Genomic DNA, 27930 nt, shown 5'->3' on the forward strand with positions numbered 1-27930 from the left:
GGCAACGATTGAAGCTTCAAAGCATTTGGGTCAGCCCTACATAAAATATTACTAAAATAGATGATTTCATCTCTAGGTGGAAGCCGCACCAGCCATCCAATGCCTAAAAAAAAGAAATCACATATTAAAATCTAGTGTCCTCTCCTTTTCTGGTTATAGATATAATATTACAATGGTGAGAGTTGTTCCCCCCTGCACAAACACAATGAACATCCAGCCCAGACATGTAACAAAAGCTCAGTATGATTGGGCTAATATTAATGTCTCCATATATTCCCAGGTTCCTCTCAGACTAGACTCGGAGAGAAAGAGATTGGAGGAAAACAAAGACAGAACAACAACGGAGAAGGAGAGAACGGGAAGAGGGAATATAATTGAGTTAACTCGAAAGGAGAGCGGATCAATAAACCAATCACAGATTTAAATGAGAATTGGCTATCCACTAGTGAACATTAATTATTTTATGATTTAATTTATTAGTATCCAAATGCACTTTACCAAAAACATTTATTCTCTTGTTACATACCAATCACAGTTATTTTTCCCTTTTCCCCACAATGTAAGACTGTTAGTATCTGCACTAAAAGAAGAACAAGCTTGTACCAGCATAACGTGAGTTAGAAATTAAGATGGAAAGCTTCACAACTGGGAATCAAACTGGTGTGTATTGGGACATACTGGTGCAGGAACATTTGTGTTCTCTGTAAGAACAGTGGTTGTAGAGCTGATTTAAAAACACACTTCTGCTTTGCCCACCTCGCTCTCAGATATGCAAGAAAATGACTCTTGTTTCTACCCTTTTGCCTGTCTCTGCATTATCTTTCTTTAGGACCCGGTGGACAGATGGAGGGGAAGAGGGATTGATGGCAAGTGAGATGAGAATAAGGGGAAGGGTGTCACACTAGGTCAAATCTCTCTCCAGCTCTCTCTCCCTTCGTGGCTGTTCTGGGCAAATGGAGGTAGAAATATGCTAGCCACATCTTGTGCCCCTGCTGCCACTGTGAACGGAGCTAAAAATAGCAACATGGGGTCGTGGGAGGCTTTCCAGAGAGATGCCCACCAATCACTGATACAACATTGCATACGTCAATCTGTGTGCGAGTTTATTTGGAGGAACTGTCAAACCACTGTTGCGTGTAAGACTCAAGTCCGATGCGGAGGGAAGGACATGAAGTGTGGATGAAAGATAGTGGAAAGGGAGGCTAAAGAAGAACCTGGGCAGTCTGATATAAGAAGTTATTAGAAAAAAAGATGTATAGACAACGGGGGAGAAAAGGTAAATCTGCTGGACTGCTACTATGTGAGAAAGCCCAGTGAAATACTGCAGATAGATCATCATCTGTATCAAACTCTACATTAATGACCATTCTAAAATGGGAAAAATAAAGCTGTTATTATCACAACTGGACAATCGCCACTACCACTATAATCCCACCCAAACGATGTGTTTGTCAGCCACAATATCAGGAGAGCAAGATACAACTGGTGTCCGCCATGGACAACAAGAAGGTGTAACAATCAAGAACAGGTCCTGGCGACTGAAGAAATACAGCTGGATGTCCATAACTGAGGCCCTGTGAGACTGATTAACAAAAGATTCACAATGCTGGCAACCGGACTAAAAAAACACAACAGAGGATCAAAGGCCCAAACGATAAATGCTCTGATCACAAGAAAACAATCTACGGTGCAATACCAGCTGCAGTGCAGTGATGTAGCAAGAGCAGACCCACCAAGAGCCTAAGACTACTGATAGAGCATGTGGGAGAAACAATCATCAAATAACACCAGTGATCAATGGATAACAGATCTGAAAGCAGACTACATTCTCCCAGAGCAAGAACCAGTCGCCATCACAGCTGCAGACATCCAACAACAGGCACAACAAGAATCTGATAACATGAGTTTCTTAAAGTAACTGACAGCACTGGATGGTTCCTAGTATCTAGGGCTGTTGGGCGATACATACAGTACCATGAGACAATAGAGATTTGTCAACTGGTAGAGATTTTGCTGTTTCTACTGAGATATCTATTCCTTTAAAGCTGAAGTAGGCGAGATTGGAGCAAATGTGATTAAAAAAAAGTTATTTTTATGAGAGCCGGCTGTCAATCACTCGCGAACTCCGACCAAACGGTCAAACTAGGCAGCGCTGATCAAATATGAATCAATATTATGTTACGTTAATGCCTATTCTCGCCTCAAATGTTTTCCGAATCATCTTGTAGTGCACGGTTTAGCTGTAAAATGAGAAAGTTTGTGACGCCGCCGCCATTGTGAAATCTGGTGAAGGAATGCCAAGTTCTGGTCACATGATTGGAGCACAGCCAATAGGAATGCTCTCTCAATGAAATGACCTGTTATTGGTCAAAGTGTCCCGTCACGGGCTAGATTTTCTAAAAACAGAGCCATGAGGAGGTGCAGATGTCTAGTTTTCTCTAAGAACACTTGAATTACAATATGCTGAAAGGTTATTATGGAATTTTTGCCCAATAATGCCAAAAATATACTGACTACTGCAGGTTTAATATCTGGTTGTTTTAAGCCATTATGGGCGCTGCTGCAAACACATGGTCAAGGTTGCTTTATCTCAACCTTTTTTTGTCATCTCCGGGATGAAGTGTCTTGATTTGTTGGCTATTCAATTCACTAAATAAGCCAAAAACAGATCTTCCCTTTATATTTTATTATATTTTATTTTATCTATAAACATATGTTCCAGGAAATTTACTACGTCATGAAATCAAATAGATATATATATATAATATGACATACACTTTCATATATTGTGTTAGATTTTCGTCATTATGGCTATAGTGAAGCACTGCGGAAGAATCTGAAAAACAAAATGTGCAGGTTTTTTTGCTTTCAAACATTCACCACTGAAATCTTGGTTGTGCACGTGCATCAACCAACCAATCAATCTATCGACCAAACAGGGTCAGCCCTACCAGCAGCACACATAGACCAGATACTAACAGAGGGCTCCCACTCCGACTGGCAATGGCAAAACAACACGTTCACCTACCTGGGACTACAATAATGAAATTAGAAAGTCATTCAGACTGACAGTGTGGGCAGGTGGTAGTTAAGTAAGGAAAAGATTAATGGGATTAAAGGGATTGAACTACCAGAAGGCTATATAGTATAGCAGTTACTGGAAATAGGACGGGCTACAATAACCTGAGATTCCACATGCGATCCCAGTACCTTTGTAGGTAAATAAGACAAGTAATCATCTGTCAGCTCAGTGGAAACGCAAAATGGTCATTTTTAACCAAACAGTGATTTAAACACAAGTGCCTTCCTGGACCACATCAAAAACTAGTCATATATAATAAAACTATTCCTTGTGTAGTTTTAGCACTTCTCAAATACACCAAATTAGTGAGGGTCTACTTGTGTGGCAGAAGGAAAGGGCCTGCAAAACTTTAAGCTAAGGCAGTTGGCTCATTGTTATCGTTGCAACCCTGCTGCCTCTGTGGTATTTTAGTTTTTCGCAATGAAATACAATTAAGTTAATTTAAGTTTAGTTTCTCTTGCTTGCAGGCTCCAACACACTCTCACTCTCTGTAAGACTAGTTGGGTAGTTGGTAGCAAAAGGTCATCTAAACATCAAAAACATTCAAAAATCTTCTCATTCCTCTCCTCGCACTGGAAACTTCTCCCAATACACTGATAATTGTGTCCAAATTTCAGCATCCAGAGACTGTATGCCAGCTAGAGAGAGAAGGGCTTAGTAAGAGCCAAGGCCACTGTCCTGAATGAAACATGAAGCATCCACAAGCACATCAGTAAAATGGCTCCTGGAAATATCTGCTTGGAGAATATCACACAATATCACACAATATCACACAATATCACACAATATCACACAATATCACACACAGTAACAGCAGCAGATTGCTGGCAAGAGGGTAGAGGAGGTACCATGGGCAGGCAGAAGAGGTGGCAGATAACTAAAAAAATCCTACCAATGGCTAAAAAAGGTCAGACTTAACAACACTAGACAAAACCATAGCTGCAGACTGTGCAATAGTGATGCTCAGATTGCAGGTAATCTGCGGAAAATGAACATTTCTGATTAATAGTGGATGGGCTGTGGGTGACTGAAATAATATGTCATTAAAGAGGATAAGCAATAAAACAATGGCTTACAAGATTTCTTAAAAACAATCAAGGGCTCTGAATGGGAACGAACCTTGTGTGTATGTTATGTGTCCCTAAATAGCCGACGAGGGGTGAGAGGAGTGCACGCCACCATAGTCACGCCATGGGTCTAGCCCGGACAGCTGAGGCAGCAAGGCTGTGCCAGCATAGCGTCCTGCCGCCACTAGTCCACCAGTTAATCAATCGCCAAATGAGTCGCCAAATATACTTGGGTGTCCGTTAATATACCTCGGTGGCCTGCCCTGGTAAAGTCTATGTGTGGGAAACATTGATAAATGTTCATTTATTTAAAACCAGCCTATTTCAGTGCGATATGTCATCACGCTTACATATTTCCCACAGGGACTGGTAGAGGTGGAATTGCCATGCAGGTGCGGGTCTCTAAATTGGAGAGAATCGTTCGTTTGGGTGGGTGGCGGGTGGATGATTTATGCGTACATGCGGATCCGGATGACATCAGAGCCAATCTGCGAATCTCTACTGTGCAAACATGCCATTGAGAAAGTTCAGCACACGGTTTAAGAGTGTAAGATGCGAGCAGGTGGACAGGAAAATATACAACACACAATATACACTAATACACAGTAAGGTGGACACTCCAAATCATCCATTTTGGTTTCTCTCGATAAGAGACCCCAGACAGGGTGGCTGAGAATAATGGAGCTGAGAATAATAGAGCTGAGATTTGGGACTTGCACAACCACACAACCAAATGGTTCTCCAAAGAGTAAAACATACTGTGTAAAAGTCTCAAACTTACAGGTCTATAGTAGAGTACCCAGACCTGAGGAGAACATGTACCGGCCTGGATGGGGAAAAGGGGTATTTTTCCATTTCCATTGTAAGTTTTCATTTTGTAGAATAATCATCATCACACTGTTATACCTCTGACAGTAAATTACCTCCAGTGAATGAATAAAGAGGGAGAGTGCACTAAAAGAGGCAACAAGAGAAGCAAATGGAGAATAAGTATGAATGCAGGTAGAGAGTAGTGGGGCAGACTATTTATGTCAGTGTCTCCCTCTCCTCTGTTGAGAGATGAATGACACCCATTAGCAGTATTGGGAAGCTGTCTATTCTGGCACCAATCATAGAAATAGAGTTTTGGTGGAGTGGGATATGATGACTGACAAATGAAACCCATGATCTGAAAAAAAAAGGCACAATCTTTGCAAATAATCTGCCCAACAGTCTGACTGAACAAATGGCGGTGTCGACAGCTAATGCAGCTTTACTGTCTCCTACTGCTAAGACGCAGTACTTTGTTAAAGTTGCACAAAGGACTGAACAACTCTTTTATGTAATAATGAACTTGGCTTAGTCAAAATCATAAGCTAAATCAGCAAAGTCCATTCCTTTACCCATAATTAATTTCAGGTATGCCTACACACGAGAAGTTATCTTTACAAAGTGGAATTGACAAAAACCAAAAGTCAAAACTTTCTCAATGTCAAATCCAACTTTTCTCAACACTTGACGTTTCTACCATCACTGTTTATTCCACTTCACCCCCTCACCTAACACTATGAAGAATACATTTAACACAAACTGGATTTAATATTTAAGATATTTCATTTCCACTGAAGATATCATGCACATCAATTCACATCTGAACAAAAACATACAATAGCATTACTTCGGACTGATTAGCTCTCAAAAATATTGGCGATTACACATAACCAGGTCAGATACTGAAAAAAAGTAGTGTGAGGAATAAGTAATTTTGGACTTGAGGTCTCACTCTCCCACATGAGGCCTCTATCCTCCTTTCTCTCAGGCTGGAAAGGAGAAGTGTTGCCTGGTGTGATCTTTGCATGGTGATTCATTCTGCTGATCCAGGCTTGAAACACAGCAGGAGGTGTGTAATCCAACTTCAGTCCGACTATTCTAGTGTAATCTCCCGCTCACTCAGAGTACACACAAGTCACTTTTGACTGCTCCATAAAAGATTGAAACTGGAAGAGTCTGGCCATCTGTCATCTGCCTCTGTGTTTGCCTGTCAGACTTTCAGACTTCTGTTTGTCTTTTCCGTCTTTCACAATGTCCCGCTGCATGTGCTCGGCAGTATATTGAACCAAATGTGACTCCTTGAAAGTGAACCTAATGATGTGTTGAGTATCTTTACATCACATAAGCACATTAAGGGAAGTCCCTTGGCGATGGGATTACTAGGACTTAAGGGCACGTGTGTGTGTTTGTGTTTGAGTGTGCATGTGTGTTTATATGATATGTATGAGCATGCTTGAATGTGTGTGTGTGAGCGTTTGAGCTAAACTGAAAACAGTTTTTTTGTTCACGGACGGCGACTCTGCAGTACCTCTGGGGAATTCTCTGCTTTCTTTTCAGCTGCTCTCCTTTTATTTCCTGTCTTTATTCCTGGCATACAGTGCCGGGGCCTCACTAAGATACAATGGGTCACTTCAGCCAAGAAGCCAACAACAATGAGGTAATCAACAATAACAAACACAAAAAACAGCCTCTTGCCTTCGCAAATCAGTGTCTGGAGAAAGACTCAAAAGGACACTCCAACTGAGCCACTGACAGAAAGCCAACCGAGTACCTGAGTATGCAGCGACTGGCTGTAAAGGTTTAATCTGCATTTTGCTGTACCATTAATAGAGGACGTCTCCAGTGGAAATGTGAGAGCAGAAGAGGAGGGTAGAGTAGAAAAGTGTTGACACGGAGGCACATTAGTGTTAAAAGGCTTAATGCTGTGTTGTTACATAGAAAATGTCACATGTTATCTCTCTAATAGTATGATCTTATGTGTGCTACCGACAGGGAGAGAGAGAGAGAGAGAGAGAGAGAGAGAGAGAGAGAGCATACATGTGCTTAGAGATGTGAAGATAACACTTCATTTCATTCAACAGCCAATGAAGGGTAAAACGTTTCCTCCTCTCTGCATTTATGTGCAATTTGAGGCAATCACTTTCTGTTCAAGCTCATTTTAACCTGTGATTTGTGGGCATTTTAATGGGGATATTGTCCTTAGTTTACAGTAAAGAATCAAGTACTTACTTTAAAACAGCTAAAATATGCCCTACTAAAACAATTCATCAAGAATGGCTGTTGTTGTAGTGAAAAAATGAATTAAATTAACACATTTAGGATCTGGACGTTTGCCCGATTCCATACCACATTCTGCAGCAAATATATACAGGTGCAAAACACACTTCGGTAATGGTCACGGTGTTTTGTGAAGAGAGAAACGCTGCATACTGTATGTTGAAATGGGAAAATAAAGGGAGGAAAGGATCAGTCACAGTCTAACGGTTCTGCGTTGTTTTTTTTCCGTGGCTGCAATACTACACAGACAGAGGCTACATCTTCAGGGAAACTCCTGCGTAAAAAGATTTCATTAAGAGGAATGTAGGATTCTTCTGTCTGGGCACAAAGCTCAAAACAGAGAGAAGGAGACAGACGTTGAGGTAAAGTTTCACAGGTATAATAACTATCTTGATTCTCTACTTTGTGTCTTCCTGTGGATTTACAACGCCTCTTATAGCCTTCTTTATCCCTGATGCCTTTGCCCTCCCTCCCCTCCCTCCCTCCCTCTCCCGCTCTCACCCTAAGTGGCCAGTTGTCAAAGTCAGCTGAAGCCCAGTTAATGAAGAGGTAGATTTATTAGGGAGACATCAGTGCAATAGGCAGGGAGGCGTGGAACCCCCAGAAGCCAGTAAGCAAATACAGCCACTAAGTGTGTGTACCGAAAAAAAAAAAGAAAGAGAGGGAAAAGATGAAAAAAGACGAATGGGATAAAAGAAAGAATGGTAAAGAAAGACAGAAAACTGAAGATGTTTAAAAGGAAAAATCCAAAAAGCAGACAGAAGAGAGGTAGAAAGCACCCAGTCAGAGAGGAAGGAGGGAGAGGCAGCTTCCCTCTCTTTTATCCTCTCTCCAGCAGTGGCTACAGAACGAGCTCTTACCGTCTGTTGTAGGTCTGGGATTCCAATGCGGATGACCACGGTGTTGCCTGTCGGCTCCTCCATGGGTCCTCTTGCACTGTGGCTCCGCTCTGCACCGGGACGGAAAGCCGGAACGCCGACAGGAATGGGAACGCCGCTGTCCTCTTCCCGGGAGCTGCCGCTGTCAGTGCTGGCCCCCTGGCTGCCGTTCGCTGTGTGTGTGTAAGGGTGTGTGAGTGTGTGTGAGTGTGTGTGTGTGTGCTGCTGCTGCTGCTGGTCCTGCCGTGGAGGGCTGGGTGGCTCATGTTTGCCGGCTGCCGGACGCAGAGGCATGCTCCGTGTTAGGGGCTCGGTCTATGTCTCTCTCTCTCTCTCCAGACACACACACAAGCGCACACACACACACACACACGCACACCGATGGGCTCTCGCTCACACTACACGCACACACCGTTTGCAGCGTGCATCACTCGCCTGGGAGAGAAAAAAGAGGGAGGGAGAGAGAGGCAGGGAAGGAGGGTGGCAGAGAGGGAATGGGCAAAGAGGAGGGGGTATTAGGAGATTACAGAGAGAGGAAGGGTAAAAACACAGAGAGAGAAGATAAGTACCAGGAGAACTTGGAAATAAAACTGAGGAGAGATGCACAGATAAAGCAATACTGAAGGAATTACATTTATAAAATGGTGTAAAATTGTTTAACTCTAATCTGTGATTTGCACAAACGATAATCCTAATGCAATTAGTAAAAAAGGAGTCTTTAAATACAACAAAATAGATCAAATAAAAACAGTCAACAAAAAGCAGAATGGAGGGAAAGGATTACTCAACATTTGCAGGAAAATAGTTGGATCTTCAGTATTAAAGCAGCAGTGGAGCAAATATGATTAAAAAAAGTTATTTTTAAAAAACGGTCACTATATTCTGACAGTAGTGCATGAGACAGGTAATCTGAAATAAATCATGTGCCCCTGTGTCCTCAGGTGTCCTCCGGTGCTCCTAATGGCATCTGCAAGATTTCACAGACCGGAGGAAAACAACCAATCAGAGCCGAGCTGGAGTCTGCCGTCTCTGAGCAGCTGTCAATCACTCGCCAACTCCGATCAAACGGTCAAACTAGGCAGCGCTGATCAAATACGAATCAATATTCTGTTGCTGTAATTTCTCGCCTCAAATGTTTTCAGAAGCATCTTGTAGTGTACTGTTTAGCTGGGAAAGTTTGTGACCCGGCAGCCATGTTGAGATCAGTTGAGGAAAAACCAAGCACCGCCCACCAGCCGGAGCAAACTTTCTCATTTTCCAGCTAAACAGTACACTACAAGAAAACATTTGAGGCGAGAAATAGGCATTACAGTAACAGAATATTGATTCATATTTGATCAGTGCCGCTTAGTTTAACCGCTTGATCGGAGTTCGCGACTGATTGACAGCCACCTCCGTTGAATGAACAGCCAATAGGAACGCTCTCTCTCTCTCTCTCTGAAATGACCTGTGATTGGCCAAAGTCTCCTCTCATGGGCTAGATTTTTTAAAGCCTGAAAACAGAGCCATGAGGAGGTGCAGAAGTTTTCTCTCAGAGCACTTGAATTACAATATGCTGAACGGTTATTATGGGATTTTTGCCTAATGATGCCAAAAATACTCTGCCTACTGCAGGTTTCACTGTAAGTGTGTTTGAATAGTTTTCATCAGCAGAACTATTACCTAATTCATTTTAATATGCTAAATTCATGTAGTCTAAAGCAACTTTAGAACCACATAACATGAAACTTTGCACATGTTTATACTACAGTGTTCATAGTGTGGCATCGTTGCTGTCACACGCTGTTGCTCTTGCTGTAGTTTACTGACACTGTGGTGGCGTCACAACAGCACGGGGGATTGTTTGTGCAGATCAATGTTGGGCAAGATTTAGCCTTCATGCTTCACTTTATCTATCTGTGGGGGGTCCCGCTGAATCAAATGGCTCCCAGGTAAACAAAGTGACACATAGACGGAGCAAGCTGCCATAAAAGAGGATGAGGTTTTTCGTGGGAGTTCCTCTGCAGGGTCATTCTCAAAAGGGGTGCTGTTTTCGTTTACTGTTTCATCACACAGGCCCTGTGAAGCCCTGAGACCGGGACTGTGATTAACGGCTAAACAAATAATGTCTATCTGACCTTGATTTCGATCTGTGCGTTGTAAAAACGGGCGTCCCAAAGCGATTTCATAGTCTGCGACTGTCACGTTTTATGAAGAAAGATGTGTTGTTTTTTCGTTGACCAACCAACAAGCTTAAGGAATTGGCCTATTCAGTTCATGCTGTCATATTCAATTGAACTCAAGATAACAGTGCGAATGCTTATCAGAGGAGATTTGTACATGACCTCTGTGTGGTGCGTGAGATAAATACTTAAGGGCTCGAGTATTGCCAGTTTCAAAGCCCGCCATTTGAATAAGTGAGCTTGTCGCGCAAGAAAATGTGCCATGAAACATTTGTGGCAGGTCTGTAAATTATTAATTGTGATCTTAAGTCAGTGCTGTGCTCCATTGTGTTCTCAGTGCCATCATTGTTCAAGTTGACCCAACAGCCCCAAGACAGCGTTTTCTTATTGGGTGGAATTTAAAGCAAGCACTTCAGGGAGAATACAAGTGATGAAAACAGCTCTGAAGCTGCTGTTACACATGATAATGTGGTCACTTGAGCGGACACACACACGCGGTTATATATGGACACACACATGCACACAAACACACAAGGGACTGCCACGAAAATACAGGCTGCAGGAATATTAAACACACATTAATCAGACGTCAACATTCGCCAGCACGGGTGATTTATGGAGACAAAGTCCTCATTGGTTACACAATTCACATGTATATCTGTATTTTGGAAACTTAAAAAAGGTAAATGTACTGAAGTGTCAAGTTCGTGGAGAGAGCAAGATTAAAGGCCACCATCATAAGCTCTGTTAATCATCAGACATCCGGATGGTGTGGCAAAGTAGGCCAAGAAAAGATGTGGAAGCTGCTGATATCAAGATCAGGACATACAAATGAAAAATAGCTATTCTGGCTGCATGCTATGAGTTAACAAATATTACTGTGTGTGGTTGAAGAAAGAGACGAGTGAGACCGAGAGAAAGGGACAGTGTTTGCCAGCGGTTCTTCCTTGTGTAAAGTTTCAGAATGTCTTATTGGATTTACAGTGATGATAGTTTTAGATAGAAAAGGCCTCCCGCAGAGAGCTTTTTAAAGAAACAAGTTTAAAAGCAAATCCTACATGCTCGACGATTCAATTCAAAATCACATATTTACTAGAGATACACCGATCAATCGATCCATGACCACAACCGGCCGATAAGTCTCAGATATAGCCGATTCTCTGTTGACACATGCCACATTTTTGGCACCCTTAAGTCCATAATTGTCAATGTAGACGCGTGGCAGACACTCAAGAGTTCCCAAACGCCTATTTTGTGAGACGACTGCGCGCTGAGATAAACGTAGTTCAATTCTGGGAACGCAGAAACCCGCACGGTATGTTGTGATGTGGAACAACAGATCACAGCCGGCAGATATCTCTCTTTTCTTACCTAAAGGTGTAAGGTAAGAATGGAGGAGAAGTTGATTATATTAATGCAGGGCTATCCAGAGCTTTACGCCCTTTTTGTATTTTAAATACATAAATAAATACATAGTTTCAGACAATTAATAAATAGTTGACTCTCTAAAATAGGCCTACATACACAGTATAGAATAATATTTTCTCTGATTCTTCTCTGGCATGTAAATATTTACATCATGTTCAGAATTTATTAAAAAATATAACTGAATTTTCCGTTAAAGAAAAGTTATAAGAAGTTTGTGTATGCTGTCAGTTATAGTTCTTAAAAAGAAAGAAAATTGGAATCGGCAGGTCACACTTTAAAAAAATCAGAATCGTCCAAGACCATTATTACAATCGGTGTGTCTCTAATATTGACTTCTCCTTGTTGTATTCACACAGCAGAAGGTGAGTGGTATCAATCCCCCTGCACTACAGAGGCTTGCATGTGAGTGCTCTGCCACTGCTGGACCCTCTACAGTGTGTAATCCCATTAGCATTGGAGAAAGAGCATGGCAGGTAGCCCTAATACATTAGAGGATTTAGCAGATCACTCTGCCTGTATGCGACTTCGGCCTGCCAGGTCTTTAGGGCAAGGAAAATTGATAACACTTACCCAGACCTTGTAGTGTGACTCAATATTCACATTTTTATAAAGCAATGCTGTGCCCTTACTTACAGTACTGGCCAAGTGGGTCTCTGTGTACTATCAAACTGGATTACCAACATCTCAAAACAAATTACAACACATTGTGTTACTAGTTTCAAACAACATATTAAGATATTTATCATTTTGAGTTGCGTAATTGTCAACATCATCCGCCAGAACGCAACACTTGAATGTTTCAAAATGATATCGGAGTACTCGAGCTGCATAATAAATAACAACACATCACACAATTAGCAGGATTCGGTTGTAGGAATGTGGCAAAGGGACCTAAGATGGCTTGCCAATAGCAATAATGATTCCCCTAGATAGCAGGGGTGAGGCCAAGGAGGGATTTCATCCTACTTGCATCATGCCAGATAAACTGTGTGGGCAACAGCACATGAAGAGATCTACATACAGGGAACGAGTTATCTGGTTGGACACATGGCAAGAGAAAAAGACAGGGAACAAAGAATTGGGGTTTATATGTAATATACTTTTAAATTCAACCTGATTAAATCTCTTTCAACCTTATTTTTCACGGGTGCAGTTTACAGGATTCCACAGTCTATTTCTAGCAGATCAAATATATTTCAGATTGAGGCATAACTGGTGTATGTATGAGTATGTCATTCTTCAACTAGAGCTGAAACTCTTGGGAAACTAACGGATTATTGGGACAGGAACATATATCTGCGACAATTTTGATCATTGATTAATTGTTTATCAAACAGTCACTGGTTCCAGCTTCCCAGATGTGAGGATTTATTGCTTTTCTCTGTTTGATAATCACCGAAAATTGAATAGTTTGAGCTTTTGGACTATTGGTCACACAAAATATGCAATCTGAAAACATCACCTCAGCCCCCTTGTAAATTGTCACCATTTAATTTGATTAATCTACGACTCAAGAAAAACAATCAATACATTAATCAATAATAAAAAATAACTGTGCGTTGCAGCCCTACTTATAATGTTATGTTTAGCCGTGTACCAAATAAGTCATCTTTACAGACACCTACTTTCATATATGTATTTAATTCCATGCTATACCACTGAAAAAAGCATAAATTGAATAAATGATCAGTACTTGGCGCTGGTTCAACTGCTTAATTAAATAGTTGGACCTTGAATCTGGCCTGAAAAAAAAAGAATTGGCATAGCTAGGGCTTGATAATAATTAATATTATCATTCATCATATTTCCCTATAATTGTGTAGTGACAAAAGTCTCCTGCACCTGTAATAATGTGTATAGAACAGCGTGATGATATCTTACACCTGTTTAGAGACTTGGCTGGCAACAGAGCTAAAACATTTGGGAGCTATGAGTAGCTATAGGTTAACACTGCAGTCCAGATCCTCTGTCTCTCTCCCATTGCTCGGGAACATTAAGAGAGTGGACTAGAATTATAAGGAGGCTAGCTACTGCCTCTTCTCTCTTCAGCTCAGATCTCTTTCACCCCATCCCCTCTCACCCCATCTCTTGCGCACCAGCCCAGTGAAAACAAAGTGAATAATTCATGACCATACAGAGCAGCGTGTGCATGGATCCAGTGCGATGTATGCATGTATCTGAAACATCCGCTAGGGCTTTAAAAAGGCCCGTACATGAGAGCGAATACAACTGAAATCCACGACCGGCCATCATGCAAGCCCTACCTGCTCCTCTCTGGAAAAAAAACTAGGAGGCTGGGGTAGAAGGAGGGAGGGAGATAAAGGTAAGCGGCTGGCTGAGGTAGCATGAAGCAGAGAGGGTCAGAGAGGATGTAGCTGAGACAGTCAGTGGGCCACGAAAAAAGTAGAGAAAGGGAGCGTGGAAGCAAAAGGGAGGGCGGCAGAGTGATGACAGAAAAGGAAGGTGGCAGAGGCAGCGAGAGGGCGGGAGAGAGGGAGGGAGAGCATTACATACAGTCAGCTTTGACAAACCAGCCACATAGCCCGTGGCCTGGAGTAAATGTGATAACTGTTCACAGGCCCCATCAGAGTCTGCTTCACGCTCCTCTACACCTGGTAAAGCAAATGTCATGGCCACTCACAAACTGAAGTCACCCGGGGCCACATTTATTCACACACATACACACTTTATCTCTCTGTCCCTTAAAAACATTTTCATTCTTTCCATCTCCCATTCCCTCGCTACCTCCTTTTCTCTCTCATAGCGAATCTGAATGAAGGTAATTCATCGGTAAGGTTGAGAAGCATCAAACAAAAGTATCAGGGCTGCACAATTAATCAAACATTAATCGCAATCACTATTTTGGCTTCCCACAATAAAATGAACATGATCGACTACGATGTTGGCGTTTAAAATGCGCGCTCTGTATCTCAACTCTATATCCAAGTTTTTTCCGGTTAGAGATGGGAGATGGTAAATTATAACACTATCATGATGCGTTCAAATGTAATCTTGTAAAATGTAGTTTTTGGCGAGAAACCAGCTGCCGCTTGGATTGTGATGCGCGTTTATTCATGCTGTTACGGTACCGGTATATGGAGCGGTCATGTGACGTCATCAAAGAAGTCATTATATGATTAAAAAAAAAAACTGTTTCCATATTAGGTTTGCTGAGATGTGCAATTGATTTCTGCTCAAAATGTTCCTATGAGTGTATACAATGTGAAGTGGTTTCACTGTACACTACTGTGCAGGGAAAGTCAGCTTAAAACACATTGAAAAATGTCATAATTTTTAAACCCTCATAAATGAAATGAATAAATGTTTTCCTTCAGAGATGGTCTGACATTTTTAATGTTATCCTGACTATGACCATGTCAAATTTAGGGCCTGGACACATGCCAGTTATTTCGATATATCTCTCATATTTGAACTGTCATAGAAAAGAAATTGTTGCAGCGGTCGATGTTGCTTTTCTGTTGGTCGGATCCAACTGCAGTCGTGGCGGAAGTGCCAACAAAGAAGGACATATAAACCAAGTGGTGCAGTGAAAAAAGTTTTTGGTGCAGATGATTTTAGAAGTTACATGCACCAGTGCAGAGCCTTGATCAAGCTATGCTAACAACTCATAACAGTCTTCTGATGGATACTGCAGCCTTCCTCTACCAGTCCAGCAGGCAGGTTGATTGATAAGCCAGCCTCATGTTTAACAGTACTAACATCTCCCAGAGAAGACCATAGGGTGTGCACTGCGTAGAACATAATGCTTACGCCTATTAAACACATCTATGTTTCTCAATCAAATATGGAAATGTTTTAATAACTTAAAAGCAGGAAATTATGAGAGGAGGCATTACTAAGCTGCAATACTTGCCATCTCCTGTAACAGAGGCGATTGGAAACCACCAAACATTTAATTAACAGCCTGGATTGGCTTTGCTGAGGCTGCTGGAAAGCGATCACCCTCTACTCCAAGCGGGATCTTTGGGGAAGAAAGCTGTACTGGATGTACTTTGTAGTATCTCTCGAAAGTCGAGAACCTCAGGGTCTTGAAGCATAGCCTATTACTGATCACTGGTGGCAAACGGTATTGATCGAGGGGGATACGGCAGGATATATGGCTAAGAGATTTGGGAAATTATGTTTACTTGTACAAGTTGTACAAGCATTGTGACTGACATTAAAACTGCAATTCTTTTCTATAAATTACACTCCAAGCCCACTTGAAAGTGCAATATATGAAGCATATAGAAATGCAAATATTGTCAGAGTGGAGCTTTGTAACAGTAGCCTACTTAAAAATGAAAGAGTCAACAGACACACACAATCTCCCTCTCTCCGACACACACTCACATTCACAGCCAGCTCACACGGATTAGCCACTCAGTGTAAACAAAACACTGCCTGACCCATTCAGAGCCCCGGGCCACATGCAGAGGCCCCATATGGAAAATTAGCCATGCGCTAAAAGCTTTTGGAATCAATACTCTACAGTAGCTGCACCACATCCCAAAGCCACTGTCTCTATCCAGTTCGCATGGGCTGACAGAGCAAGCAGATGTGCCCCTCCTTTTTCCTCACTCACACACACACAGCTGACATACATGAAAGCTACAGGGAGAGTCCTAGGCTCACAGCAGGGTAATCGTAATGTTATGCCTTTTATGAGTTATAATATCAATATTTGTTTTGATTTGGTTGGCAGGGTGGAAATCCTGCTTGGCAAGCTCCTTCACTATGGCTTTTCAATCCGTCACCCCTGCAGACACGACTGGAAATGTGACAAACTGACAGAGTGAAACATTTTAATGTTATGGAAAACCTATTGCATCTCTTCTCTTTTTTTTTGTTGCCTATACTGCAAAGAGTACATCTGAGGACACGGCTATTTCTACGCTCTGTCAGAAAAGATTTTGTACGGAGTCTGGGCAATGCATCACTAGAGCTGATGTGACACTTTACATTCTTTTACAGACAACAACACACACACACATGAATACAGTTCTATTAATATGCAGAAATCAAACGATATGTGAGACACAAGACAGAATAAAACAAATGACACTGAGGTGACTGTGAGGTAAATAATGTTGTCATGGACACAAGTTGTGTGTAAGGTGTATGACTTCAGTATCTTTGTATGGATGCAGAGGAAAACAAAAACAAAAAACACTTTCTAAGGCGTATGTACCAAAATCCATTTCCACACAACATCCTCACCGATTTTTCTCCTCCTATCTTTGCCGTTATTGCTTCCTCTTGTTCTCACAATTCCTTCTCTCACAATCCGTCTGTTTATAAATTCTGTCTCTATGACCACAGAAAGTTGTGGATGTACAGTATCTGTTGATCTCTGTGTTTCCAGGGTTGCTGCTGCTGGAGTGGCAGTTGGCTCTTTGATGCAGCCTGCCTATAAATAATCAATGGGGCTCCCCAGAGAGAACTTTCATAAAGCCTGCCAGCCAATTAAGACCTGTTTCATACCATGCTCTGCATTATCCCTCCACACACATCACCACAGCTCTTAAAAGGCAGGCTGGGGATGCTGGGGAGGTCAAGGATGTCACTGTGCCAGGCTCCTTAATACTATCAAATACATGCTACGCTGGGTGGGGAATCGGGGTTTGTGCCTTTAAGCTTACAATACTGCCTTGGAGGCAGACAACATTCACACCTACATGCAATTTGGAGTAACCTAGTGACTTAAGTTATGGAAAAGTAATATCAAAGGGTAAGTTCGCATGGGGCCCTTCTGTGTGGAGTTTGCATGTTCACCACGTTGTTTTCTCCGGGTTCTCCGGTTTCCTCCCACAGTCAAAAGACATGCAGGTTAATGGTTGACTCTAAATTGCCCGTAGGTGTGAATGTCAGCGTGAACGGTTGTTTGTCTCTATGTGTCAGCCCTATGATAGTCTGGCGACCTGTCCATGGTTTACCCCGCCTTCGCCCAATGTCAGCTGGGATCGGCTCCCCCGCGACCCTGAACAGGATAAGCGGTTACAGATAATGGATGGATGGATGGATGGAAATTCGCACTGCACTTCTATACACCCATAAATAAGATTTGTAATATCAAATGTTTCCTAACAGCTGCCAAAGACAAACACCTACAACTATCACTAATAAGGGTGTGGCCAAAAGTGCAGCATGAATGAAAATGTCAACCCATACAAAGAAGTATCGCATCAGTTTGTGGTCATTCAACTGTTGAAACAGACCATCATAAAAGCTACCTTAAAGCCAAAACAAGCCTTTAGGAAAGCTTAACCCAGGAAACATTTATTGTTACTTTCAACATAATGCGAAATTACAGACAAATTTTACTGTAAGCCATGTCACAATCACCCTAATTCCTTTTCTCATAATCACAATATATAAAAAATCATTATTAGACCCAAAAAATGCAGTTAGCAGAGACTCCCAGGCCGGACTGTTTACATCAGCTGACCGGTGGTCTCGAGGCAGGTGCATGTTGCTAAAAAAGGAATCAGGCAGTTGCACCGTAGTTTTCATTCTGTGATGCAACAAATGCCACTTTCAATCAGTTTTTTGGGGACCATCCCCATCGGGTCAAGAGCCTTTAACATTACAATAAGCTTACATCCTAAACCAGCACACGGTATGCATCAAGGTATTGAAAAACAAGAAGTCATGATGCACTATGACACAACCAAACAGAGGTGTGATTTATGTCAGACATGAAGGGACATCTAATCCATAGAGTGTGATCAAAGTGTTTTCCATGGGTCACAGATAAAGAGATACACACTACTATGATACACTACATGTGTATGATTATACACATAATACACAATCATACACAATATGTGTGTGTCACGTGTTTATGAATGGAGATGCATATGTAAACAAACCACAAAGATGGAGAGATTAATAGTAAGATTAATCATATAACACTGCCAAAGGTGGCTGCAGCTCCTGCAGCTCATTATTTGTTATACAGTGGTAGCTGCTACTGTATATGAAAAACTGTTCATTATTTTTATAAGGTACATGCTGTGGATACGTTTCCATTTGTACAGAGAAAGTGCAAAATGTATTTGAAATACCACAGCTTTTTCAATCTGAATGTTCATGCAGGTATTGAAGATGGAGAGGGGAGTAACTCCAATCCAGTACATTTCATCAAAGCACTTTCTCCCAAAGCCTCTCTTCTCTGTTATTTTCATATATACACCCTGTCAGAGAATGAAGCTGCTGATTCAACAGCAGAGCTGTGGAGTGTGATATAAAATTATATATTTGAATTAAAAAAAAGACATTACTCATCAGAGAAACTCTGCAATCTCCCGAGCCTGAAATTAATTAAATATCTGACTGAAGTGATATACATCTTCTAATAGATCAAATTACGACCTACACTTACACAACACGCCAAAAAAACCTCAAATGCACATGTGAGTGCATGAACTGTATCTGTGACATGTGAGACACTGTTGGCCATATTCCTGCTGAAGCGGCAGGAATCATGATGGAATAATAATGGTGGGGGGGTTGATATGGATGTGACTTTTGCAACTGATAATATTTGCCTCCAACAACAATATGGAGCCATAGCTTGGCATCCTCCCTCCATACAGTAATAAATATTTCACGCTTTTTACTCCATTGCTGCCCTTAAACCCCACAGCATTCTATCTTCATGTGTGCTTTAAGGCACCCTTATCCATGCAAAATTGATAAAACAATATAAATGGGGTTATAAAAGGGCAAAATTAACACAGAGGGATGGAAAAAAAAGAAAAGTGTTTCTCCTAATTTTATAATTTGTCAGCATTTGTATGGAAAGAAGAAATGAGAAACATACTGAAGGTAAAGCCACTATTCATTAGCACATGAAGATCAACACATTACATAGCTCTCAGCGAGGGATATAAACCAGGTTGAGGGGTAAAGGAGCCATCTATTCCTGAGCTTTTATGACTATTGATCTGCATCTGTGAGAGAAACATGCTGTATCTGGGTCACAATCCAGTCCAGTGGCAGTTTGACATATCAGACTGGAGCTCTGATCTAGGGCATCATGCAAAGAAACATCACTCAAAAAAAATCTGAAAGTGGTCTGTGTGTGTGTGTGTGTGTGTGTGTGTGTGTGTGTGTGTGTGTGTGTGTGTGTGTGTGTGTGTGTGTGTGTGTGTGTGTGTGTGTGTGTAGAAACACTACAGCAGGGAAAATAAATTAGGATTATGGAAATCTACAAATACTGGACACTAGCCCACACATGAGGACTATTTCCGCCAATTTGTGCAGTTTGCTGAGCCTCGGCAGTTAAAAAGGAGCACATATTGAGTGACTGAACAAATACAGAGGACAACACGCTATGATTAATGCGTCGCTGCAGCACCTCAATTCCGTAAGAAAACCATATCTTGTCTGGGACTGTTATCAAACAAAAACACCCATTTTCAGAAAAATAGTCTGTGTTGTTAATTTATGCTACAATTGGAATGGAAAAGAAAATTAAACTGAGGAAAAATGCTAAATTTGTGGATTAAAGATGTGGATGAAGTGAACTTCAGGGGTGCTGCGGCTCTGCACTGAAACCTGGATGTACTGAAATACTCTTCCTTATGACAATCCACATTATTTTACTCTTTACTTGACGTTTTCAAAAAGATTTTGATCATTTCTACCTCTCACACACGTGATGTCAGTGGTCCAAAATTCCTGTTTTTAAAAATAAAACATTTTTAAAATGATCTTCATGATAACGACATGATTAACAGCAGACACTGTATGATTTCCTCTTCCAACTTGACTGGTAGCAGACCGTGGTACCCAAATAATCAGCCCAACAATCAGGATGGGTGTCCACAACCAACCAAACCAACCAACCAACACAACCAACCAACCAACCAACCAACCAACCAACCAACCAACCAACCAACACAACCACAGGTGACAAGGTGCCCTTAAGCAAAATCAGTTAACCAGCAACTGCTCCATGGGGCTGCCTGATGGGTAACAGATAAGCCACGGTCTGCTGGGCACTTGCCAAGTGCAAATGTGTGGATCTGAAAAGCACTGCTCAACACATGCATGCCAACTTTCACTCAGTAAATGTGAGCTTAAACTATACAGATGTGGCCATGGATATAAAAAAACATCCATGTTAACAAACAACACTCTCATTAGAGAGAAGTCTTTGCTTCGGGATTCTCGAGTAGTTTAAGTGAGTCTTTGCAGATGCATTATTCATCTTTGCAGCAGCCCCCTTTTCCACTGTTCCTCTCTGTCATATTCACTGATATAAAAACAGATAAAGGTTGGGAGGAAACAGTGTTTAAGTTCCAACCCATCCCCATCACTGTGAGTAATGGGAAGGGAAGGGAAAAGGGTAGATCATAACAACTACACATTACTAAAGGGCAGTTCCTAACCAGATAAGGCTGTTTGCTGCAAAACATCTTAGCCTCATCTCCAGACGTGTTTCGAGACTCTATTCTGTTATTGCAATGGACATATTGTAGGTTTGTCAACGAATATTCTAAATTCAAATATATATTCAAATTGTTAAAAATGTGACAATGAAAATGAATATTCAATTGTCAAAAATTGTCTGCTTCGCACGCACTGAACACACCGCATGACGGGAATCCCCAACTTCACTTTCATTAATTGAAAATGAAATGTAACGTTCGGTCAAGCTGAACGAGGAATTATTTAACAGCAACCGCTGTGATGGCTCGGCTGCAGAGAGAGTGACACCATGTCCTTACATCACCTAAACAAACCACGTACCTCCCAGCTGTGAGCTCGAGATCAGACTGGAGACGTAACCACTTAAAAGATGGGTGAGTAGTACTTGCTATCTTCTGACTTTTGTACTTTTTAAACAGAAAACACACATTTTATATTGTGATATTTACTGGAAATGACTTACAATATGTGGTTCTCAACCTTTTTCGTGTCAAGGACCCCTAAACTGATACACATTAGGTCACAGAACCCCATTTGATAAGATTTTGGTTGTTAGATATGATTAAAACCAGAATTATATAGTTGTCAACTACAGTTGAGGAGATGACCAATGAGGAAGTGAAACCTATGATCAGAATAGCCAATCTTATGACTCTATTACTCACATTGGGCTCATTTCTATGAATTAAATAGTGAAAATCAACTATTCCCCATTTTTCTGGGGACCCCTTGGAACTCACTCAAGGACTCTTGGGAGGTCCTTCCAAGTAGGAAACTTTCAGGTGATCTCCCTCCAGCCAGCTGCCACCTTATTTAGGTTTTGTAGTGAAATGAGTAGGTACCGTAGAGAGAACTCCTCATTTCAACTTGACGAATCAGCCGTTCCTTGTCCATTGCGACACTGTCAAAGCGAGCAACAGGAATAAATAGAAAGAAGGCGGCTGAAAGAAAGTTTGGCTCAAAACGGCGCGCCGCAAAGCACTACGACGCACGCCGCCAGTTAGGACCCGGTGTCATGGACATAATGCGTAAAGATAGATTCAAGATTCAATAATTTATGACCATGTCAATGAAACGTTGATTGGAATTTGTCTTGGTGTGTGCATGGGCACACAAACCAATACAGCAAATAAACATCAACAATACAATACAAATACACATCGGCATAGACTTATCAAAAACACTCTAACAAGATAAATAAAACATCAGCATATACATATGAAAATACTCTTACAGAGTAAATTTAAAACACTAATGTTTGGTTCAAAAAGAGACAGTTTAAGTTAAGTACAAGGACTGAACTGATGATGAGGAGTTAAAGGCCCTCACTGCCTCAGGATACATGCTGTTATAGAAACAAGTAGTATATTTGAATAGTTCAAACCTATGTGTTTTTTTAGAACAAATATTCCAACGTAATTTTGGCCAATTTTGAGTCCTAATATATTGTAGTTAGCAAGTATGAGTGGGCTTTTATGTGCTCAGGAGATGGCATTGTTGGAACGAATTAAACTATGTTGACTTTGAAAACTCAACATGGTAACACCACAATGTCGTTGTAGCAATGTCATATTAAAATGCAACTTCTACTAGCAGCAGCATTTAGGTCTTGTTGTAAGTGCTGTGCAGTCATGCCTAAAATGTTGCTTTTTTTGTGTGTGTGTGTGTGTGTGTGTGTGTGTGTGTGTGTGTGTGTGTGGCATCTCCCTGAACTACCTCTAGATTTACCGGTGGTGAATGCCTTCCCACAAGATATACAACTGGAGTGATGAATATGATCAACTACACATTCATAACCTAACATGCCTGAAACCCTGCAGTTTCTAGTGCTTCCATCAGTTGCCTGATTTAACACAATTAATTTGCATACAAATAGGTGCCAGTGACATCAAGAGGAGGTAAAATATTGAATCACAAAAAGCGGGAGGAAGTGAATTACACTGTGCAATGCTGTGTTGATTGGTGTATGAAAAAAATGGAATCGTATTTAATGTGACTCTCTTCTCAGTTATGCAAACAAGATGTGGCATTTATGTGCTCAAGATTTTAAGGCATCATTAAAGGAGATGGCTAAACAATGGCGCACAGATGGTATCAAGACATCATTTGAAAGTGACAGCTCTTCAGTGCATCCTGAGTTTGTTCATGGATAGGGCCTCAATCTCTCTTTAATTGTGTGGCTTTGTGTGTCAATGACTTGCCAGTATAAATACTATTTGAAATGCTTGCTTGCTGCTATTACATATTTCGCCGGATACCATGAAACAGAGAGATCTAAATATTTCCGTGCACCCTGTTCAGCTGAATAATAACATTAAAAAAGGCACTAGTATCAGCCTTAAAAAGCCTGATTGGAGCAACCCTACTTAATATGCGAGAGTTTTTTACAACCATGAGATATCCAACAGGATATTAGCGTTCACTGATTCTAATCCCAGGATTTACATCGGCTTTCATATTTGTTATCCAGATGCTTTCGACAGGAAGTGGTGCTAGCCAAATAGATTTTCACATAATGTTTTTGTTCAGTGTTCTTTGTAAAATGAATGAATGTTTTCATGCTCACAATGAATATTACAAGAGCCCATGCTCTATTAACCTTTGCGCTTGCAAATGATTAACAAGTATATTACTCATCACTACTATTCATCACTACTAGTTACTGTTAAAGCTGAAGTAGGGGGGACTGGAGCAAATATGATTACAAAATGTTATTTTTATAAAACAGTCGCTATATCGCCACAGCAGTACGTGAAACAGGTAACCTGAAAAAAATCATGTGCCTCTGTGTCTTCCGGTGCTCCTAACAGCATCTGCAAGATTTCCCATACCGGAGGAAAACAAGCAGTCAGAGCTGATCTGAGGTCTGCTGTCCAGCTGCCGTCTATGAGAGCCGGCTGTCAATCACTCGCGAACTCCAACCAAACGGTCAAACTAGGCCGCGCTGATCAAAGACGAATCAATATTATGTTACGTTATTGCCTATTTCTCGCCTCAAATGTTTTCAGAATCATCTTGTAGTGCACGGCTTAGCTGTAAAAAATTTGAAAGTTTGTGACGCCGCCGCCATTGTGAAATCTGATGAAGGAACGCCAAGTTCTGGTCACATGACCGGAGCACAGCCAATAGGAACGCTCTCTCAATGAAATGACCTGTGATTGGTCAAAGTCACAGACTAGATGTTCTAAAGCCTGAAAACAGAGCCATGAGGAGGTGCAGAAGACTAGTTTTCTCTCAGAACACTTGAATTACAATATGCTGAAAGGTTACATAGAATATATCATTTTTGCCCAATGATGCCAAAAATATACTGCCTACTGCCACTTTAACATTTTCAGTTTGGTTTGTCCATGCTGTACTGTGTTATACTAAGGTTTGCAAATAGAATTTGTATATTATTAGACAGTTCCTGCGTTGTTATAATGACTCCAGAATCAATATAATTTCCAGGCATATAGATTTTTGAGTACTATGTTTGTTGAACTTCTTTATCCTTTCCAGTTTCATCAAGCATTAAGAAAATATGTTCTGAAACTGCATTCCCACTAAATGCATTAGCAACACTCTTTTCCTGGGAGGCATCATCTATTCTGAAAAGCTATTTCCCTCTTGTGCCACAGCACACCAACATTACCTGGTGGTGTTAAAGGACGGGACTTGAAGTTAACTCACAGAGCCTTTTTCTCATCTGTAAGCTCCCCGGTGCCGCGCTATTCCTTTCATATTATTTCTTTATTGGGTGTTCAGGTGTGCACAGTGATTTTCTTCCATTTGACTTCTTTCTCATCGACAAATTGCACACTTATTTTAACTTATTATGAACTATACTTCGAGTTAGGACTATTCAATTGTGCCACTCATGGCATAGAGGTAAAACAATTCCTGCTTTAAGTTGGAGGTGATATACACTCACAATGAAAATGAAGGCCTGTAATACAAAAATGAGATTATCAACTTTCAACCCATCAGTAAAATTATTAACACCAATTGAATATTTGCCAGATTACAGAAGACAAGTTCTGCTACTCTAACCCGACAGGTTACTAAAACAAACATGCCTGTAATATTATTGCTTAATAATAAGCAACAGTAGATGTGCAAGATCCCTGCAAGATGCTGTATTTTGTTGCTGAACTGTTGTCTAAGCTCTAGTAAAAACAGCACAGTTATTTATAGTATACAGTAGTCCTGAATTCATGTTGATGAATGCCAATACACAGAGTCAAAGTGGAGCAATATTACATGTGACAAAACTCAGAGACAACATTAACATTGCATGTCTCGGCGCCCAACACCTAAGGAATCACTGAGGTGACATTTGGTGTCATCACGAACAATAGATGAAGGCTGCTGGTGATCATGTGTAGATCTTAGGGACCAATCAACACAAACACCTCGACTTGCTAGTTATTAGGTGAACATGCCACTACTGTGTCACACACAGACAACCATACACACTCTGTCATAAACATATATCCAGCTGCATCTGCTTGCATGGCTTACTCTCAAACTTTTCCCAGTGCTGTAATTTTTCAGTAAAATTCTGTGGTACCCTTTTTTCCTCACAATACCACTCCCCTCCCCCACATCTCCCTTTTCTTTTGCTCATCCCCTCCCCACACCCAAAATTTGTCTGTTGTCGATGTGTCGTGACTGTCTGCCAAGTGCAGTAATTACAGTACGGCAATAGGAGCTGAGCAATAGAGAGAGAAGCAGCATATCAAACATGACTGCACAGGGCAACGGGTGTAAAAACCTCATTCTCAGAACGACTGGCTGCCGCATGCCACAGAGCACCAGACCAACAACTGCTGTCTTCATTTCCCTTTATGTATTTACTTACAGTTTATAAATATCACACAGCCATTAAAACATGTTTTATAACGTATCGAGTATTGTATAAAATGAGTCGCAGGTTTAATCTCTGACCAGGACACTTACACACACCATGTATTAGATGTAGTCCATTGACAAAAAGATGAGCACTGTGAGACACCTAGTGATTCAAGACTCCTACATGCCCACTTTGTCTAAAAATGCTGAGATCTCACACACTCACACACACACACACACACACACACAGACACACACACACTTGTTGATGTATTGCCTATTACACTGCAATGACAGTACTGGCAGTGTGCCCAGAGCAGTGGATAGTTTATGATGTTGGGAATAATAGGTGCGGTTAAAAATAACTTTATTATCAAATGCACCTCAGAGACAATGGTGACGTAGGCAAAGGGGGCAGACTCTCTGACAAGAGACTAAGGAGAGCACATGCTACTCAGACAGCGTGGGCCGGTGTGGGAGGGGGTACAACATAATGCACAGTCACAGAGTTGCCAGACATTCAACTGTCGCTACAATTACAGAGGAAACGGAGCCAACAGTAAAGACGTCATCTAGAATACTGGGAGGACTGGTACTTGTCTATAGTGCTGCAGGGTTTCTGCCAGAAAGGTTGTTAGGCCCGTTGGCAAGTATCTTTTAATGGGGGCCAGCGGGCAAGTGTCTTTTTTGACAGGGGCTTGACGCGGGCCAGCGACAGACTGATGGCAGCATTAAGGTAGGGCCCTATAGTTTCTGTGATAACTGTGAGAATTGAGAATTTAAAAAAGCTATAACACAGATTTCATAGGGCGTATCAGCTACCAAATCCGGTATCAATAACAACTGATGTACTTAGCTAGCCAAGGTTGCTAGGTAACATAGTTGGAAGCATGACGGTAAAGAACACTGATCTCAAACCTGCTGTTTTCCGATGCGTTCATATTTTCACCAATAGATGTCGCTGGTGAGCACAAAACACGCGGTTTTCACCCACAACACCGGAGTTTGCATTCCGTGTGAAACCAACAACGTGTAGTTTATCTTTGTGTTTGTAGTTATTTTAACCCAAAACAATGTGTTTTTCCCTTAACCTAACTAAGTGGGTTTTGTTGCCTAAACCTAAAGAAGTTGTTTTGTTGCCTAAATCTAAAGAAGCCTTTTTGTTTGTGTTCAAAACGTGGCGTTTCATTCAGTTTTACAACATGTTAGAACGTTTAAGTTTCACTTTAACTTTTACAACGTAGTATGCCCCTAATAACCACCATCTATGGTGCTTATAGCGACTGATAACGCCTATTTAATGGCCTGATAACAGTCAAATCGGGTGGCCAATTGGCTTGTTACTCCCCCACTACAAAGGGGGCCCGGCAACCGCTCTACAAAGTCACAACTGTATGCTATCCTGGATCCACAATGGTGGAACAAACTGGACAGCAGAAACGCTACACATCATCCGTCGCAGGCTGAAAATCATCTGTTCACACTGCACATTAGCCCATAAAATAAAACAAATATATATTTCTCTATCTCTTATTGTCTATATGTTGCACTTGAAGTAGATAGCATATTTGATGAAGTTGTACCCACATGGTCAAATATACTTATTGCAAGTTGCTTTGGATAAAAGCTTCAGTAATGTAAAGTAAAGAGGAGTACATTATGGACGGTTACACAGTGGAAGTATGGTTGGTATGGCATTATGACATAACATGCCTGAAGAAAAACTACATGAACCACTACAAACACATTAGTCTCTTATGATTTTGTGTAATGTGTATGTAAGAAATGAGGTTAATGTCGGCAATGGCCACGTGAGTCTTAACATTTTTCTTTTCCAAATGGTACTTAAGACTATGTTCTGCCACTATTGCCTCCCAGCCTTAAATTGTGGCACAGCACTGTAAGTCTCCATTGAATATTATTAGGAAGGATGGCCATTTATTGGCTATCCTGAT

At 41.2% G+C, this 27930-nt stretch overlaps 1 protein-coding gene across 3 annotated transcripts in view; it reads right to left on the bottom strand.

Moving 5' to 3' along the window:
- Window positions 1-27930, bottom strand: part of shank3a (SH3 and multiple ankyrin repeat domains 3a) — a 241574-nt gene that overhangs the window by 168660 nt on the left and 44984 nt on the right. For all 3 annotated transcript variants that reach the window (XM_074633234.1, XM_074633236.1, XM_074633235.1), the window contains exon 3: window positions 8097-8549. In XM_074633234.1, coding sequence (XP_074489335.1) covers window positions 8097-8408 — 312 coding nt within the window. In that variant the 5' untranslated portion in view covers window positions 8409-8549. The remainder of the gene's footprint in view (window positions 1-8096; window positions 8550-27930) is intronic.

The sequence above is a fragment of the Sebastes fasciatus genome, chromosome 4 (genome assembly GCF_043250625.1).
Source record: "Sebastes fasciatus isolate fSebFas1 chromosome 4, fSebFas1.pri, whole genome shotgun sequence".
In the NCBI taxonomy this organism is placed as follows: domain Eukaryota; kingdom Metazoa; phylum Chordata; class Actinopteri; order Perciformes; family Sebastidae; genus Sebastes; species Sebastes fasciatus.